Below are 18,839 nucleotides of genomic sequence, written 5' to 3' on the forward strand. Positions count from 1 at the left end.
TTAACCCAATCTCCAATATATTGTGAAAAATAGAGCAACCCTATAAAACATAAAATATTTAATAACATATGCTTGTTTGAATTAGTTGTCCAATATGGTATTCATTGATCTTGAAAAAATAAAAAAATAAGAACTGGTAAGATGAACACAGGATGCTGCGTTTCTGGGTCCGGTAAAAAAAAAAGAAAAAAAAGAAAATGATCATCAGGGAATTTGAAAGTAATGCCAAATTGGTACCATTACTACAATGATATCTTTCTACACAAAAGACAAAAAACATCGATATAAAAATATTAGCACTTTATTTGTTGTGATGTATAAAAATACAAAAAAAAAACACTAACGCCATGGATGATATGCTGCAAAAAATTATACATGCAAATATAAGCATGCTGCAGATTTTCTAATCCGCAGCATTCTCATTATGTTGTGGAAAAGCAGAAGATTTTCGCCATGGATTTCCTCCTTTCAATGTATAGGGTGAAATCTACAATCGGCCATCAACTTGCAGCAAAATATGCAGATTTTTTCCACTACATCTGGACGTAGCCGAATAAATACAATCATGTTTAGGCTGTACAAAGATTTCTGTGATATCCACTATTACACTACAGACATGATCTATAAGAATGAAATAAGTTAAATATATATGTTATTGTACAGGGGGGGCTTTCTCTGATATCAAAGTTATGCCTCAGGAAATAAAGAAGAAATTATTTTGAAACGTAAAGGGGCTTCTGGTTTCATCAAATAAATGCTATTCTTTGTATTATGAAAAGTTATACAATGTTCTAATATACTTTCTGTATCAATTTCTCATGGATTTCAAGACCTCTGCTGTATTTTAGTGGATTTTCCTTTTCAACAATGCTTCCATTCACTGAGACCAAACAGAGATCTTGAAAAGGTTGAGTTAAAACACAAAGCATATTAGAAAATGGCAGAACATTTCATTATACAATAATTAAAGTGGTTGTATCAGAATCGACAAATACCACCTATACACAGCTAGATCCCGGCTCCATTTAATGTCCTCCTTGCTGTGGTCGGGCATTGAGGAGGAACATGGGGCTTGGCACCCCCATTCTCATGATCATGATGAGCAGCCAGTGCTCAGAAAGACCATACTATTACTCAACGATGATAATGAGGGGATTGGCTATGATAAGGTTCCATCACCTTAATAAAGAAAAGAGTTTAAAGAGGCTCTGTCACCAGATTCTCAAATCCCTATCTCCTATTGCATGTGATCGGCGCTGCAATGTAGATTACAGTAACGTTTTTGTTTTTTTAAAACGTTCATTTTTGGCCAAGTTATGAGCAATTTTATATATATGCAAATCAGGTTTGAAATGGACAATTGGGCGTTTTTTTTTTCGTTATGTCCAACTGGGCGTGTATTGTGTTTTTAACTGGGCGTGTTTACGTGTATGACGCTGACCAATCAGTGACCAGTCAGCATCATACACTCATCTCCATTCATTTACACAGCAGCGATGTGCAGCCACATAAACAGAGATTAATGTTAATCAAGTGTCCTGATAATGAATACACATGAAATCCAGCCTGGACGTCATGTGTATTCAGAATCCTGACACTTCTGAATCTTTTCTGTGAGATTTCCAGCAAGTGAAACGAAATCTCGTTTACCTCCGTAATCTCGCGAGATTTCGTTTCCCTTGCTAAAAATCTCACAGAAAAGAGTCAGAAGTGTCAGGATTCTGAATACACATGACGTCCAGGCTGGATGGTCATGTGTATTCATTATCAGGACACTTGATTAACGTTAATCTCTGTTTATGTGGCTGCACATCGCTGCTGTGTAAATCAATGGAGATGAGTGTATGATGCTGACTGGTCACTGATTGGTCAGCGTCATACACGTAAACACGCCCAGTTAAAAACACAATACACGCCCAGTTGGACATAACGAAAAAAAAATGCCCAGTTGTCCATTTCAAAGCTCATTTGCATATATATATATAAAATAGCTCATAACTTGGCCAAAAATGAAAGTTTTTTTAAAAAAAACAAAACTTTACTGTTATCTACATTGCAGCGCCGATCACATGCAATAGGAGATAGGGATTTGAGAATCTGGTGACAGAGCCTCTTTAACGTGTATCTGTCACCAATGTTTGAGGTTTAGTCAGTATTAGTTTATGATTTATTCCCTTTTGGACATTCGGGTAATTTATACTGTTCACTTTTTTTAGTGTCTCTATGTGCCATTTTTCAGTAACTTTCCCTGAATGAGTCTAAGGGTCAGCTTTTGTCTGAAAAAGTCTAAAGGCTAGAGCTGCAGTGAGGACCAATCAGATTCACCAGAGTGTCACACGATCAACCAATTAGCTGCTTAATCCTGTATTCCAATAGGGCGGAACAAGGGCAGAACCACTCATGAATATTCCTCAGCATCCAGAGGTACATAGGTAAAATTCAGGATAATCAGTGAACGTTACTGGAAGAATATAACAGTCACATAGAACATAATGAATGTATCACATGATTCTATAATGACTGGTCCAAAGAAAGTCAACATTTTGGTGACAGACACTCTTTAAGGCCTCGTTTACACGAGCGTGATATACGTCCGTGCAACGCGCGAGCTTTTCACGCGTGTCGTACAGACTTATGTAAGTCTATGGGGGCATGCAGACAGTCCGTGAGTTTTGCTCAGCGTGAGTCCGCTGAAAAAAACTCACGACATGTCCTATATTTGTGCGCTGTTCGCGCATCACGCACCCATTGAAGTCAATGGGTGCGTGAAAATCACGCAGATCACATGGAAGCACTTCCGTGCAAACAGCGTGATTCGCGCAACAGCTGTCAAACTCTGAATGTAAACAGAAAAGCACCACGTGCTTTTCTGTTTACAAACATCCAAACGGAGTGTCATAATGATGGCGGCTGCGCGAAAATCTCGCAGCCGCGTATCATACGCTGATGACACACGCAGCTGTTAAGTGCCTTTTGCGCACGCAAAATGCCACGTTTTTTGCGTGCGCAAAACGCACACGCTCGTGTAAGCCAGGCCTAAGACTTAAAATGCGTAACTGTTTTCTGCGGTTTTGACAGCTTTTTCTGCTGCAGTGTTTTTGTAAAAATGACAGAAAATGAGCGCAGCAAAAACTACAGCTAAACCAAAGTAAAGGAAGCCCATGTGGACTGCCCAAGGTTTGCTTGACATATGGCTTTTATAGTGCAGTAACTGCCATGAGGTAGACAATCTATCCGTTAATTCTGGTAATCACGTCTATGACATTATAGTCAAGTTGCTTCGCAGTCTCATATCGATAAATAGATTTTTTTAAAAATCCTGTGTAAGGATATATCCATCCTTAACACAATTTTACAGTTTATATAAAGATACAGTACATTCTACGTAAAATGTCGAGTGCCACGGTACATACATTGCATGACTTAGTGGTCCTGAGTTCCAGCCTGTATTAATATTGAGGACCTGATATGTCTGTTTTAGTAGATTATACCTATTATACCAATTCTGGAGTTTATCTTCTTAAAACGTCTTTGTGCTGTTCCTCTGTTATTCCTCCTATACATTTATGAATAAATTGACAGCTGGGTGTTACCAGTTGGGTGTGTATCCCTATATAGAATTTACCTGTCCAATCAGTGTTGATAGAGTAAGACTGTGTAGGGACACGCCTCTTTGACAAAGGGAACGGTAACACCCAGTTGTCAATATATTCATGCATTTCTAGGAGGCATAACAGGGGAATGGCACAATGCAAAATTCTAAGAATATGTTCCTGAATTGTTATTTCATGGGGAATACAAGCATTTTCTCAAATTGACATGTCAGGAGAGAAGAGAGGTTCTCTTTGAGACCCAGAGTTTTGTTCCCAATTCTGTCAGTTGCTATTGAATATATTGCAAATATTTAGTTTTTGATCAGATTACTGAGCAATGGTGTAGACTACACTTCCCAGAATGTAAATCACCAGAGTGAGGGGCCTTTTACAGTCGCCAACTATCGGGCAAACGAGCGTTCACAAAACGCTTGTTCCCGATAGTTGCCCTGTAAACAGGACAATCAGCTAATGAACGAGCAAACGCTCCATCATTGGCTGATTGTATCGATTACGCAGCCTAAAATATCGTTGCCAGCAGCACATCTCTCTGTGTAAGCAGGGAGATGCGCTGCCAACATGATGGAAATGCATGGGGTAGTGCGATCAAAGTACGGAGCGCTTGTTCCCATACATTATTGATAATAGCTCCATGTGAAAGGAGAAAACGAGCGCCGATCAACGAGCTTAGGACCCGAAGCTATGTGCAGACACCAAAGCCGCAAGGAATGCTGAAAGATTTCAACTCTGAAGACTAGAGAATTGTGAAAACAGCTCTGTATTAATACAGGTTGTGACTCAGGATCAGTACAAGAGAAGTGAGTGATGCAATGTATGGGGATCAAAAGGTGGACATACCTTTTAAGAATTAAAATCGTTCTAAATGCAAAAAATTTAGGTGTCTTTTCACATATCAGTCCATAGTGTTATTAACTGTGGTCAGAAACAACCCTCAGATTCCTCATCCCAACCACAGCTTTCTACAACCCCCTCCTGAGGAAACTCCACCTCCACATTGTATTCAAAGTCTGGGTCATCTTTTTTCTTTCTGTTTTTTTCAAAAAGTTCATCCATGATGCTCTTCCTTTTGGCAAGTTCCTTGTCATCCAATTTGTTCAGGTCTTCATCTGGATCAAGAGTTTCCTCCTTCCGGATACTATCGAGGCTAACTTCTAGACTCTCACCTTTTAGATGTGCCTTAAGTAACTTATATAATCTTTCCAACTGCTTCAGGGCCACCCCTTCCAAGTACTGCCGGTGACGAGGATTGTTCTTAAGTTGCTCAGCTGCTCGGCCGCAATCTACAGATACAGCAAATCAAGAACACATTCAGCAACTCAGAATATTCCAAAAATTACCAGGATAAAGCCGTGTGATATGCATATTTTCAATCACTTTCTCCTTCATCTGTGTATGTAGAACATATTAATACTGCAAATAGATCTGCTCCAAGGGGAACGGTCACTTCACTGCTATCTATAGGCAGTGGCGGATCATTATTAGGGCCGTTTGGGTGGCCACCCGAACCGCGCTGGTCCCCTCATGCCCAGTGGCGTCGCTAGCACCGGAGGGGGCCCCGGTGCCAGGGCCGCACCTGCCATGAGGCAGGGTGAGCTTCTGTCAACTCCCAGTTATTCGCAGCCGTGGTCTGTGCTGCGATCTTACATCTCCCTGTGCTGTTTTAGAAGCTCCCCCTCCAGCCCCCCTACTCGGCTCTACACACTCCTCCTCCTGCTGCTGCTGTTACCAGTCGGGACGTGAGGGAGGGGGAGGGGAGACTGTCTGCGGCACTCTATCGGGTCATCAAGGTGCTGAACGGCCTTCACAAATTTCCTACATAAAAGGTAAGTGCATGTGTGCTTACAGCGTGCACTTTATATGTGTATAATGTGCATATTCATGTGTGTCTGTGATGTGTATATGTGTATGTATGTATGTATATATAGTGTGTGTGTGTGTATGTATGTATATATAGTGTGTGTGTAATGATGGGGTAGGGAGACAGACAGGTGAGCCCTAATCTACCCGCCACTCAGTCCCTGCCTACTTGCAACGACCCGCCCTAGGCGACAGGGTACAACTGGGCGACGGTCCCTACACTCAATAGGTGCACGACAGACAAACAGACAAGGGAGCAAAGAAGCCGGGGAAATGGGGAAGTTGCCCACGGGAACACCGTGAGCAACAAGCGAGGTGAACGAGCCGAGTCACACCAGGAGATGAGCGAGGTACAAAACGCAGAGCAGAAGAGTGGTCAGTAAAGCCAAGGTCAATAACAAGCAGAGGGTCAGTAGTTCAAGAAGCTGCAGCAGGGCCAGGAAACCATCAGAGAAGAATCACAAGCAAAGGAGGAACAGGAAAGGCAGGTATAAATAGACAGAGGGCGGGAGCTAGCTCCGTCTGGCCAGGCTGTGATAGGCTCTCCCACTCCTAAGCCTGCCATCCTGAGTGGTGGAAGATGGGAGTCAGTCTCACAGACATAGAAGCAGGTGCAGACTGATTACCTATGAGCGTTGACACAGAAGCTGTGTCTGGCAGATCCTTTACAATGTGTGTATGTACGTATATATAGTGTATGTATATATATATATATATATATATATATATATAGTATGCATATATAGCGTGTATGTAGATATATAGTGTTTGTGTGTATATATAGTGTGCGTATGTATATATATATGTGTATGTATATATGTATGTATGTATGTATGTATATATATATATATGTGTGTGTGTATGTATGTATGTGTATGTATATATATATATATATATATATATATATATATAGTGTATGTATGTGTGTATACATAGTGTATGTATATATATATATATATATATATATATATAGTGTTTGTATATATATATATATATATATATATATATATTAGTACGTGTGTGTATATATATATATTTGTACAGCAATTCCGCTGCAGAAATAGGTGCGTATTTTGCTGCGTTTTTCACAGTGTTGCGGGATGATGACGTCTCCTCTGAAAAACGCAGCAATTCAGTCCACTATCCGCAGCAGGAATTGACATGCCGCGGCACGAGAAACACGCACTAAAGGACAACATTTCTGGTTGGAAGTTTTATGCAGCGTCTGGATAAGATTTGTTAAATCTCACTCACTTTGCTGCTACTGTATTCTGCGTATTTTCCGGGCGGAAAATACGCAGCAATTCCGTTAAGTGTGGACAAGCCTTAATATAGTAGCAGCAGAGTAGATTAGATGTGAACAATTCTCATCACACGCTGCGTAAATGATAAGTGAGAAAAAAATCTCAGAAATTGACCTGCAATGTTTTTTTTTTATTCCGCAGCATGTCAATTGTATTTGCGTAAACGCTGCTTATTTGTTTCGGTTTTTCCCCATTTAATTCAATGGGGAGGTAAAACCCGCAAACAAATAACAGATGTTATGTAAAAACGCAATTTAGAAAAAATAAAAATCTTATACTTGCCCAGAATTCTGTTTCTTCGTCCGGGCCGGCTTCCTGGGATGATGTTTCACCCCATGTGACCGATGCAGCCAATCACAGGCCAATCACAGACTGCAGCAGTCATATGGGATAAAATGTCATCCCAGGGCTGCAGTGTAGCACTATATACAAGGGGGGAGCGCTGTGTGGCACTATATATAAGGGAGCGCTGTGTGACACTATATACAAGGGGGGAGTGCTGTGTAGCTCTATCTATAGGGGGCTATGTGATGCTATCTATAGGGGGGCTGTGTGTGGCGCCATCTACAGGGGTGTGTGTGTGTGTGTGTGTGTGGCGCTATCTACAGGGGGTTGTGTGTGTGGCGCTATCTACAAGTGTGTGAGTGTGTGTGTGGCGCTATCTACAGGGGGGTGTGTGTGTGGCGCTATCTACATGGGGGGTTGGAGCTATCTACAAGGGCCTTTGTGCATGGGGTGCTTTACTTTACAGTGTGTGACACAATTATATTCAGGAGCGCAGTTCATGGTGATATTATATTTAGGGGCTGCAGAAATGGGTCATGGCCGGGAGAAGTCGTCATGAGCTCTGGACCGGATGGAGAAGAAAAGAGGAAAAAAAACTACTAGCATGTCACCTGTGAGTCACTGGATTTGTAGAGAATCCGTCCCCTCTCCTGACATGTTTATTATAGGAAATCCTTGTATTCCACAGAACGTCTTTGTGCAGTCCAGGACTGATAGAAAAATTGGTGTTACCAATCCCCTTGTCAGGAGGATGTCCCTGCACAGTGTGATACTGTCAGTATGTAGGGACACAGATCTGTGAAAGGGGAATCGTAACACCCATTTGTTAATGCTTGCGCAAAAAGGTAGTGTTAGCAATAGTTACGTCTCGGCAAGGCGGCGGTGGAGAAGCGGGGCCCAAGTTTGGGTAACAGCCCGGGGCCTATGGTCTACTTAATGTGCCACTGCCTATAGGTAGATCAAAATAAAAAAACTGTCCCCAGCGCCATATTTAGGTAGTCCAAAAGGAAACAAAAACTGTCTCTAGTGCCACCCACAGGTAGATAAATTCACTTACAGAGTGGCACTAGAGCATGGGTGCACAACGTTTTCTGGACTGAGGGCAACATTGCCAGATTACACTACTCCCGAGGCCCACAATAAAACTTAAATTTAGGGACCTGCCTATTTTGGCCTATCAGGACTGAGTTATTTTTGTTCAATTTAATTTTTATTGCTGCACTCCAAGAACTATAACTTTTTATTTTCCTGTTTATGTATCTGCGTGAGAGCTTTTTTTTTTCTTGCAGGATAAGTTGTCGTTTTTGTTGCCACCATTTTGGGGTACATATAGTTTGTTAATTAACTTTTATTTACTTTTTTGTGGAGGGAATGAAAAAATAATTCCATCAGTTTTTCTTTTGCGATACTTTATTCTACGGGTCATTATGATTGTGGTGATACCAAATATATCAGGGTTTTCTCTTTTAATTTAGGACTTTTGCACAATAAAAACATTTTATGTCAAAGAAATTATTTTTGTGTCACTGTATTACAAGCCCCGTTGACATTTTTATTTCCATCATTTTGGGGTACATAGAATTTATTGATTAGCTTTTATCAAAAAAATTTTGGGGGGAGAATGAAAAACGATCCCGAATTTGCTGTTGTTTTTCCAGAGTTTTTTTTTCCCACGCCATGCATTATGCGGTATAAATATTATGTTATCTGTATTCTACGGGTTGTTAAGACTGAAGCAATAACTTAAGTCTATTTTTTATTGTTTAGTATTTTTAAACTTTAAAATATTTAATGTCATAATTTGAATGAAAAAAGGGTTTCTTCATCTTAATTTGACTTTTTTTTTAAGTCCTCACTGTGTATCACTGACAGGCAATCTATTAGGCCTATGGCAAATAGGGGTGGGGGGCTTTGTTAGCCACCCAGCTGCCTTTGTAACCCTTCGGCACCAATCGATCGTGTCACGGGACGAAAAAAAGAGAGCTCCATCTCTCAGTCAAACACCTTAGATGCTGCAATCGATAGCCGAAGGGTTTAAACTACCGGGATAGTTCTGGACAGTAGGGACACTGGCCAGTATCCACGAGATATCAGTGATGGATATTTCAGTTGCCTGGCGGGATCAACCACCTGCGGATATATCCATCACTTGTTGTTAAGAGGTTTAAGGGTAAATTCCCTTAAGACATCTATGACATATGGACAGTATATGTCTGATAGGTGAAGGTTCAACTTCTGGGACTCCCACCTATTGGGAGGAGGATACCGTGCCATTGTAGTTTACTGGAACTTCCAGAATCTACAATGGAGAGAGATGCATGTCATCTGTCTAATTCCTCTCATCCTCTCTGGGGTGCCGGACAGGAGGTCAGGGGACCCCCATTCTCCTGATATGTGGGGATCCCAGGGAATGTGGCTGTGGCTAAGCCATAATTAGAACTTTTTTAAAACTGATTCACTGTATTATGTCTAGTACATGGCCTGAGGGAGCGTGGTGTAACTCAGGGATTCAAAAAGATCAAAAAGAGCATCAGTCATGCACTGCCCCCTTCAGGCCGACACTAGGTATAACAGTTGTGCATAGATATTCTAACAGCTAAGGGTATGTTCAAACGGCCTATTTTCGGACGTTTTTTTCCTTTTGGAGGAGAGCGAATGTAATGAAAGCAAATGTTTGATAGGTAACACTACTGTCCTATTCCAATAATTTTTTTATAAATAACATTTAACCCCTTAAGGACACAGCCTGTTTTCGCCTAATGGACCAGGCCATTTTTTTCAAATCTGACGTGTCACTTTATGTGATAATAACTCTGGAATTCTATTATTTATTCAAGCGATTCTGAGACTGTTTTCTCGTGACACATTGTACTTTAAGTTAGTGGTAAAATTTGGTTGATACATTCAGTGTTTATTTGTGAAAAATACCAAAATTTTGAGAAATTTTGCAAAAATTAGCATTTTTCGAAATTTAAACATATCTACTTGTAAAACAGATAGTAATACCACACAAAATAGTTACTAGTTAACATTTCCCATATGTCTACTTTATGTTGGCATTGGTTTTTGAACATTCTTTTATTTTTCTTGGACATTACAAGGCTTATTAATTTAGAAGCAATTTCTCACATTTTCAAGAAAATTTTCAAAAGGCTATTTTTTCAGGGACCAGTTCAGTTCTGAATTGGCTTTGAGGGCCTTATATATTATATAGAACCCCCTATAAACACCCCATTTTAAAACTGCACCCCTCAAAGTATTCGTAACAGCATTTAGGAAGTTTCTTAACCCTTTTGGTGTTTCACAGGAATTAAAGCAATCTGGAGGTGTAATTTACAAATAATTTTTTTTTTGCAGAAAATTTGTTTTAATTCATGTTTTTTTTCTGTAACACAGAAGGTTTTACCAGAGAAACGCAACTCCATGTGTATTGCCCAGATTCTGCAGTTTTTAGAAATATCCCACATGTGGCCCTAGTGTGCTAATTGACTGAAACACAGGCCTCAGAAGCAAAAGGACCTAGAGGATTTTGGGCCTCCTTTGTATTATAATATATTTTAGGCACCATGTCAGGTTTGGAGCGGTCTTGTGGGGCCAACACAGTTGAACCCCCCCCCCCCCAAAAAAAGACACCATTTGGCAAACTACACCCTCAAGGAATTTATCAAGGGGTTTAGTGAGCCTTTTAACCCCACAGGTTTTTTTGCTGAATTTAGTGGAATTAGGATGTAAAAATGAAATAAATCGAATTTTCTTTTCAATAAAATGTAGAAATCTTCAATATTTGCAAGGCATAAAGGAGAAAAACCACCCCAACATTTGAAAAGCAACTAGCAATTAGCATTTTGACCCCACAGTTTTGTTTTTTTGCTGAATTTAGTGGAATTATGCTGTGAAATTGAAAATTACATTTTGTTTTCTGATAAAACGTGTAAATTTCCAATTTTTACAAGGAAAAAGGGAGAAAAAGCACCCCAACATTTGAAAAGCAATATCTCCCGATTACAGCAATACCCCATATGTGGTAATAAACTGCTGTTTGGACACTGCAGGGCTCAAAAGTGAAGGAGCGCCATTTGGCTTTCGAAGCTCAAGTTTTGCTGGAATGGTTTTCGGTTGCCATGTCGCATTTGCACAGCCCCTGAGGGACCAAAACAGTTGAAACCCCCCAAAAGTGACCTCATTTGGGAAACTAAAGCCCTCAAGGAATTTATAGAAGGGTATAGTGAGAATTTAGACCCCAGTTTTTTTTGTGGAATTAGGCCGTGAAAATTAATATCATAATTTTTTCCACTAAAATGTTGACATTTTTCATTTCTACAAGGGTTAAAGGAGAAAAAGCACCCCAACATTTGTAAAGCAATCTCTCCCGAGTACCAGCAATACCCCATATGTGGTGATAAACGGCTGTTTGGATATATGGCAGGGCTCAGAAAGGCAGGAGCGCTACTTGGCAAGCAGATTTTGCTAGAATGTTTTTTGGGTGCCATGTCGCGTTTGCAAAACCCCTGCCGGACCAAATCAGTGGAAACCCCCAAAAAGTGACCCCATTTTGGAAACCACACCCCTAAGGGAATTTATCAAGGTGTATAGTGAGCATTTTGACCCTACAGGCTTTTTCCTGAATTTAGTGTTGTGAAAGTGCTGTGAAATTGAAAATTGAATTTTTTCTGCCAAACATGGACATTTTCAATTTTTACAAGGAATAAAGGAGAAAAAGCACCCCAACATTTGAAAATAATTTTCTTCTGCTTACGGCAATACCCCATATCAGGTCATAAACTGCTGTTTGGACACACGGCAGGGCTCAGAAAGGTAGTGGCGCTATTTGACATGCAGATTTTGCTGGCTTTGTTTTTGGGCACCATGTTGCATTTGCAAAACCCCTGAAGTACCAGATTACAGTCGAAGCCCCCAAGAAGTGACTCCATTTTGGAAACTTCACCCCGCAAGACATTTATCATTTGCCTGGACATATGACCGGGCTCAGAAGTCAAGAGCACCCTGCGCATTTGAGGTCTATTTTGGTGATTTTCACAGCATTGCCCCACAATTGTAGCGGTTCTGAGGTCAAATATAAAACAAACCCCCAAGTTGTGACCCCTATTTTGGAATCTACACCCAAGGCATTTTAAGGGGTGTAGTGAGCATTTTGATCCTACAAGCGTTTTATTTATTAGAAATGAACGCGCAGGGGATGGTGCAAAGTGAAAATTGCAATTTTCCACTGATATGCCATTTTAGTGCACAATATGTTGTGCCCAGTTTGTGCCACCGAAGACAAATACCTCATTAAATGTTAAGCGGGTTCTCCTAGGTATGGCGATGCCATATATGTGTACGTAAAATGGTGTTTAGGCACACAGTAGGGTTCAGAAGGGAGGGAGCGCCATTTGGAGCGCAGATTTTGCTTGGTAGCTGTTCTGTTTGGGGTTTTGCTGATATTTCAGTTTATAATGCGGGGCACATGTAATCTGTGCGGAGTACATCAGGGCATAATAAGAGGGTATAATAATGCGGTAAATAAATAATAATCTGCAGATATGTGGCCGATGTCGCACTGGTGAATGGTGTCCAATCTTATCCGCTTTTGGAACGCTCTGCACATTTTGCATCGCCATATTCTGAGAGCCAGAACTTCTTTATTTTTCCTCCACCGGAGCTGTGTGAGGGCTTATTTGTTGTGGGGCAATCTGTAGCTTTCATTGGTACCATTTTGGGGTGCACACAATTGTTTGATCAGTTTTTATTCAATTTTTTGGGCAAGCAAGGTGACCAAAAACCAGGAATTCTGACAAAGTTGTGTTCACCGTCGCCTATAAATAACAATAACAATTTTACTTTATTCTGCGAGTCAATACGATTATGGCCATACCAAATGTGTATAGTTTTTTATGTTTTGCAGTGTTTGCACAATAAAATCCCTTTTTTTATCACCATATTCTGAGATCCATAACTTTTTTTATTTTTCAGTCAAAAAAAACTGTGTTAGGGTTTGTTTTTTGCGGGACGGGTTGTAGTTTTTATTGGTACTATTTTGAGGTACATGCGACTTTTTGATCACTTTTTATTCCATGTTTTGGGAGGGGTGGTGATAAAAAAAAAATCTGATTCTGGCATTGATTTTTATTTTATTTTTTTTGCTGTTTTCACCGTGCGGGAAAAATAATATTATAGACTTTTATAGTTTGGGTCGTTACGGATGCGGCAATACCAAATAAGTGTGCTTTTTTTAACAATTACATTTTTTTTCTTATAATAAAAGTCTTATTATGGGAAAAAATACATTGTTTGTTTTTATTAACTTGAAACTTTTATTCAACTTTTTTTTTTTGTCCCACTAGGGGACTTGGGGGCCTGTACCTCTGATCTTTAGGGCGGATTTACACGAACGTGTAATACGTCCGTGCAACGCGCGTGCTTTTCACGCGTGTCGCACGGACCAATGCTAGTCTATGGGGCAGTGCAGACTGTCAGTGATTTTTGCGCAGTGTGAGTCCGCTGCGTAAAACTCACGACAGGTCCTCTATTTCAGCGTTTTTCGCGCATCACGCACCCATTGAAGTCAATGGGTGCGTGAAAATCACGCGCACTACACGGAAGCACTTCCGTGGGACGCGCGTGATTCGCGCAACAGCAGTAAGACTATGAATGTAAACAGAAAAGTACCACGTGCTTTTCTGTTTACAAACATACAGAGTGTCATAATGATGGCGGCTGCGCGAAAAGCACGCAGCCGCGCACCATATGATCATGACACACGGAGCTGTCAAGTACCTTTTGCGAGCACAAAACGCAGCGTTTTTTGCGCGCGCAAAATGCACACGCTCTTGTAAATCCGCACTTACTCTAATGCATTTCACTACCCACGTAGTGCAATGCATTAGAGCGGTCAGTCATTCACGGATAGCAAGTCTATTAGGTCCCGTCTCTGGACAAGGCATAATAGGCTATCGTATATGGCAGACCAGGAGGCCATTGTTAGGCCTCTTGTTGCCACAGTAATGATTGGCATCCTCAGGATCATATCATGTCGATTCCAATCGCTACAAACCACTAAGATGCCGCGATCGCTTCCATTCCCTGCCATTACAGCACGGTGTCTGCTGTACCATACAGCTGACACCACCGGCTGATGTCGCAGGATCAACTCCTGAGCCTGCGCCACATTTCCTTTGCGGCCGGAATCCTTTTAGGCCCTGCCTCCGGGCGGGACCTAACAGGCTTCCGTACTTTGCAGACAGCAGGCTATTATTAGGTCTCCAGTCTGCCAGAACAGCCATCTGAATCCCACGATTGGCATTGCGGGGTTCCGATCTGCTAGGAAACACCATTGCTGCAGCGCACGCTTTTGAAGGCCGCATCTAAGGGGTTAATCGGCCGGATCGGAGACTAGCTCCGGTCCTGGCCTTGCCCCAGGGTGTCAGCTGTAATATACACCTGACACCCCGCATCAGCAACACAACGTAACAGTACGTTGTGTTATGTCCTTAACGACAACAACGTACTAGTACGTTGGATGTCGTTAAGGGGTTAAAGGCTACTAAATTTAATATAGGCTTGAATATAAAATAAGGGTCAACACAGTGCTAAGGATGGAGAAATATGTATATGGGAAAAGGGGTAGTCCAAAAAAATTTGAAGACCTGTGGTCTCCTTGGCTAGACACTCCGGGCCTGGCTCCATACGTTCTCCTGGTAGATAGACTTTTCCCGATGCTGGTCATGCCCATTGGTGGGGTTGCGGGAGCTGCTAGTCGCTGATTCTTCTTTCTTTTTGTGTAACTCTGAACCTGTACATCTAGGCTTCGTCCTGGATCCATGCTATAACTTTCGGACTGATATATGTATGCCTCCTATATATATGCATTGTACGATCTGTGGGAATGAGGTGACTCATGTTATCGGAATTCTGTCCTCAAAAAGTTTTATGGAGGACTCTCTTTGAGCTGGTCCAGTAAAAGATGGACATTCTGAGCTGATATGCAGTTTCTCATGAGCGGGGGGGGGGGGGGGGGGGATTTATGTAGATGTTCTACTGTTTTGAATTTTAAAATCTTCAATAAAATTCCTTTGATGTAAAAAAAATTTTTAATATAGGCTAAGTATATAAGTGGTGGTCAAACGGTATACAGTGAGTATATTCTAAATAAAGTGAGAATCTCCAATTTATGGGAATAGCTTGTAGTTTGATAAAGTTTGGGTGAGAATGTTCTCAACCTTGATAATATACCCTCACTCTTACAGGCCCGCATTACGGACCGCGTGGTGCCTCCATGTGGATGAGCATGCCATGATTTTTTTTCTTGCGGAAGTGTGTGCCCATAGAATTCTTTGAGCGCTGTACCAAGGATCCATCGCACACGAGTCCTAATTGAGGAAACCACTTTACTGCACATATAGGGAGCGCCATTGCACAGAATGACATTATATTTCTAGTACTGTCCTACACTATTTTAGGTTAAGTTCAAGCACAAATAATATTTTCTATGTACGTTACCTGAGAATTTGGAAAAGTGTCTGATGGGCATTATCCGTTGTCTTGATTTGCCTTCTGTTTTCTCATATACTAAGATAATGGCTGGCGGCTCAAACCGAACACCACATTTTTTAGCCTTGTAACTCATGTCATCCATTCAGAATAAGACCCACATTACCGCCTTTAAGTTAATGAACAAACAGACAATAAAATGTTATCATAATCTAATATCAATTCTTAAAAAGATTGCACAACTTTAGAAAAACATGACTGCTTTCTTGCAAAAATAGAACCACACCTGACCACAGGTTGTGAGTGGTATTGCAGCTCAGACCCATTCACTTCAATGGAGTTGAACTGCAATACCAATATCCTGTTAAGGAGTAGCACAGTTCAACTACTATTGCTGCTGCTTCTACTTAAAGAGTAACAAAACTTTGAAAAAACTTCTCACAGTGGCTTCGTTTCTGATCGGCTTTTCTCAAAAAGCTGAGTAATAGGTGTACGGGCTCAATAGAACGTCTATGAGCCCGTACACCAACTGCTCTGCTTTTTCAAGAAAAGCCGATCAGAAACGAAGCAGCTCAATGCTCACCTGAGCGCTTCTGCAACTTCGTTTTAGCGATCGGTGGGGGTCTCAGTGCTCAGAACCCCACCGATCAAAATTTTTGGGAACGTTTAGTTACCTTTAAAGAGGCTCTGTCACCAGATTATTAAATCCCTATCTCCTATTGCATGTGATCGGCGCTGCAATGTAGATAACAGTAACGTTTTTTGTTTTTTTTAAAAACGATCATTTTTGGCTAAATTCTGAGCAATTTTCTATCTATGCAAATGAGCCTTTCTAATAGACAACTGGGCGTGTTTTCTCTTATTTCAAACTGGGCGTGTTTACTTCTTTCACTGCACAATCACACTGTGCTGTGGATCATGCTGGGCTGGAACAATGAGAAGTGTATGATGCTGATTGGTCACCGATTGGTCACTGATTGGTCAGCGTCAGACACTCCTCTGTACAACACCCACTTGGTAAAAAGTAAAAACACACCCAGTTGTCCATTGAGAAACTAATTAGCATAAATCTAAACTAGCTCATAACTTGCTCAAAAATGATCGTTTTTCAAAATAAAAACCACTGCTGTTATCTACATTACAGCGCCGATCAGATTATGTAGGAGACAGGGCGCTTAGGGTATGTGCACACGCTAACTGGCTTTTACGTCTGAAATTACAGACTGTTTTCAGGAGAAAACAGCTGCGACTTTTCAGTCGTAATTGCTCCTCCTCGTATTATGCGGGGCATCTTTGACGGCCGATCATTTGAGCTGTTCTTCATTGAATTCAATGAAGAACGGCTCAAATTACGTTGCAAAGAAGTGTCCTGCACTTCTTTGACGAGGCAGTCATTTTACGCGTCGTCGTTTGACAGCTGTCAAACGACGACGCGTAAATGACAGGTCGTCGGCACAGTACGTCAGCAAACCCATTCAAATGAATGGGCAGATGTTTGCCGACATATTGGAGCCGTATTTTCAGGCGTAAAACGAGGCATAATACGCCTCGTTTACGCCTGAAAATAGGTCGTGTGAACCCAGCCTTATAATCTGGTGACAGAGCCTCTTTAAAGCTGCTTTCTTACTGTGTATGTAGTGTCTGCCAGAGGATTTACCAATGAATACCTACAATGGATACTACTGTAAAGGCATACAGTGACATGTCAGCTATAGGCTCCAATGTTAAAAAAACCTATACTGTGCGGTATACAATTTTAATTAGATACCTCTGTATAGAATAGTAAAGCAGACTGCGCTATTCCGTACATCATAAAAAAGTTATATCGACATACACCAGCCTGACGCAGGCCAAAAGGACTATGGATGCCTTTGACATATTCGCTGAAAGCTTTTCTGGTGAGAGCAGCCTTAGGCATCATTTACACGAGCGTAATATACGCGCGTGCTTTTCACGCGTGTCGTACGCACCTATATTAGTCTATGGGGGCAGTGCAGACAGTGTGTGAATTTTGCGCAGCGCGAGTACGTTGCGTAAAACTCACGACATGTCCTATCTTTGTGCGCTGTTCGCGCATCACGCACCCATTGAAGTCAATGGGTGCGTGAAAACCACGCATGCCGCACAGAAGAACTTCCGTGCGAACTGCGTGATTCGCGCAACAGCTGGCAAACTCTGAATGTAAACCGAAAAACACCAAGTGCTTTTCTGTTTACAAACATCCAAACGGAGTGTCATAATGATGGCGGCTGCGCGAAAATCACGCAGCCGCGCATCATACGCTGATGACACACGGAGCTTGTAAGTGCCTTTTGCGCGCACAAAACGCACATGCTCGTGTAAATCAGGCCTAATTCCGTCGGTAACGTAGTTACTTAGGTTTAAAAATGACACTGTCCATCAAGTTCGACCTTTCAACGATCAATCAAAATGTTAAAGTGTACCTCCAGCTACAAATGCGTCCGCGTCTTCAGTCAGGATTTTTAAAAGTGACTACGGGAGACGTACCAGGGAGAGTTGGTGGTCCTGTTGCCTTGGCAACAATGTGGCGCTGGAACCCTCTCCTACAGAGCTCCTAGGCAACCAGACCTGGCTGCATCCCTCACCGTCGCTTTTATAAATTGTATACTTCCATTATATATAAAAAAAGGTATACATTATTTATATTCTTTTAACGTAAACAATAGGATAAACCCCTACGCAATCTCCTACACTAAAATACGGGTATTGATTTGCGCACCATATTACAGTCAGTACTAAAAACAATTCTTCTATGGGGGAATACAGTGAGTTCACCTAATGGAATACATTGAATAATTAGCAGGATGAGCGGAAAACCTCACCGCAGAAGTCATAGGTGTGAACGCCTCTATAAAACAAGTTTGCTACCTATGGTTCTGTTTTGTAACTATAACTCCCTGCAGGTCTATGCTGGGAGCTGTAGTACCAAGCCACAGATAGCAGGCAGGTCATTGTTCTGCACTGTGTTAGTAATGTCTCACACCATTCTATCAAATAAACTGCTACAATACTGTTATTATAATAATCATAAAACCATCATTTATCGAGCCCACTACATAAGCAGAAGCCATTTATACTTATATATGTAACGTGAAACATTGGATCACTCACCTGGAGTAACAGAGGAAAGGTGTTACCTCGGCAACCAACCAAAAAGCCCCCTACTTGAGGCTGCCCTTGCTGCCTGCTGTACTTGACGGAAGCCTAACGATGGCAAATAAGAACTATGACGATCCCCTATTGGCGAAAAAGAAATAACGTTACATCT

General features: G+C 41.4%; 1 protein-coding gene across 1 annotated transcript; it reads right to left on the reverse strand.

The window, feature by feature from the left end:
- Nucleotides 1–2,097: 2,097 nt before the first annotated feature.
- On the reverse strand, nucleotides 2,098–18,805 carry CEP19 (centrosomal protein 19). Its single transcript, XM_075861225.1, has 3 exons — nucleotides 18,683–18,805; nucleotides 15,560–15,719; nucleotides 2,098–4,894 (listed from the first exon to the last, which is right to left on the reverse strand). Exons 2-3 carry the CDS (start codon nucleotides 15,693–15,695, stop codon nucleotides 4,533–4,535), a joined length of 498 nt encoding a protein of 165 aa, XP_075717340.1. The 5' UTR covers nucleotides 15,696–15,719; nucleotides 18,683–18,805; the 3' UTR covers nucleotides 2,098–4,532.
- Nucleotides 18,806–18,839: the final 34 nt, after the last annotated feature.

The sequence above is a fragment of the Rhinoderma darwinii genome, chromosome 4 (assembly GCF_050947455.1).
Source record: "Rhinoderma darwinii isolate aRhiDar2 chromosome 4, aRhiDar2.hap1, whole genome shotgun sequence".
NCBI classification, from domain to species: Eukaryota; Metazoa; Chordata; class Amphibia; order Anura; family Rhinodermatidae; genus Rhinoderma; species Rhinoderma darwinii.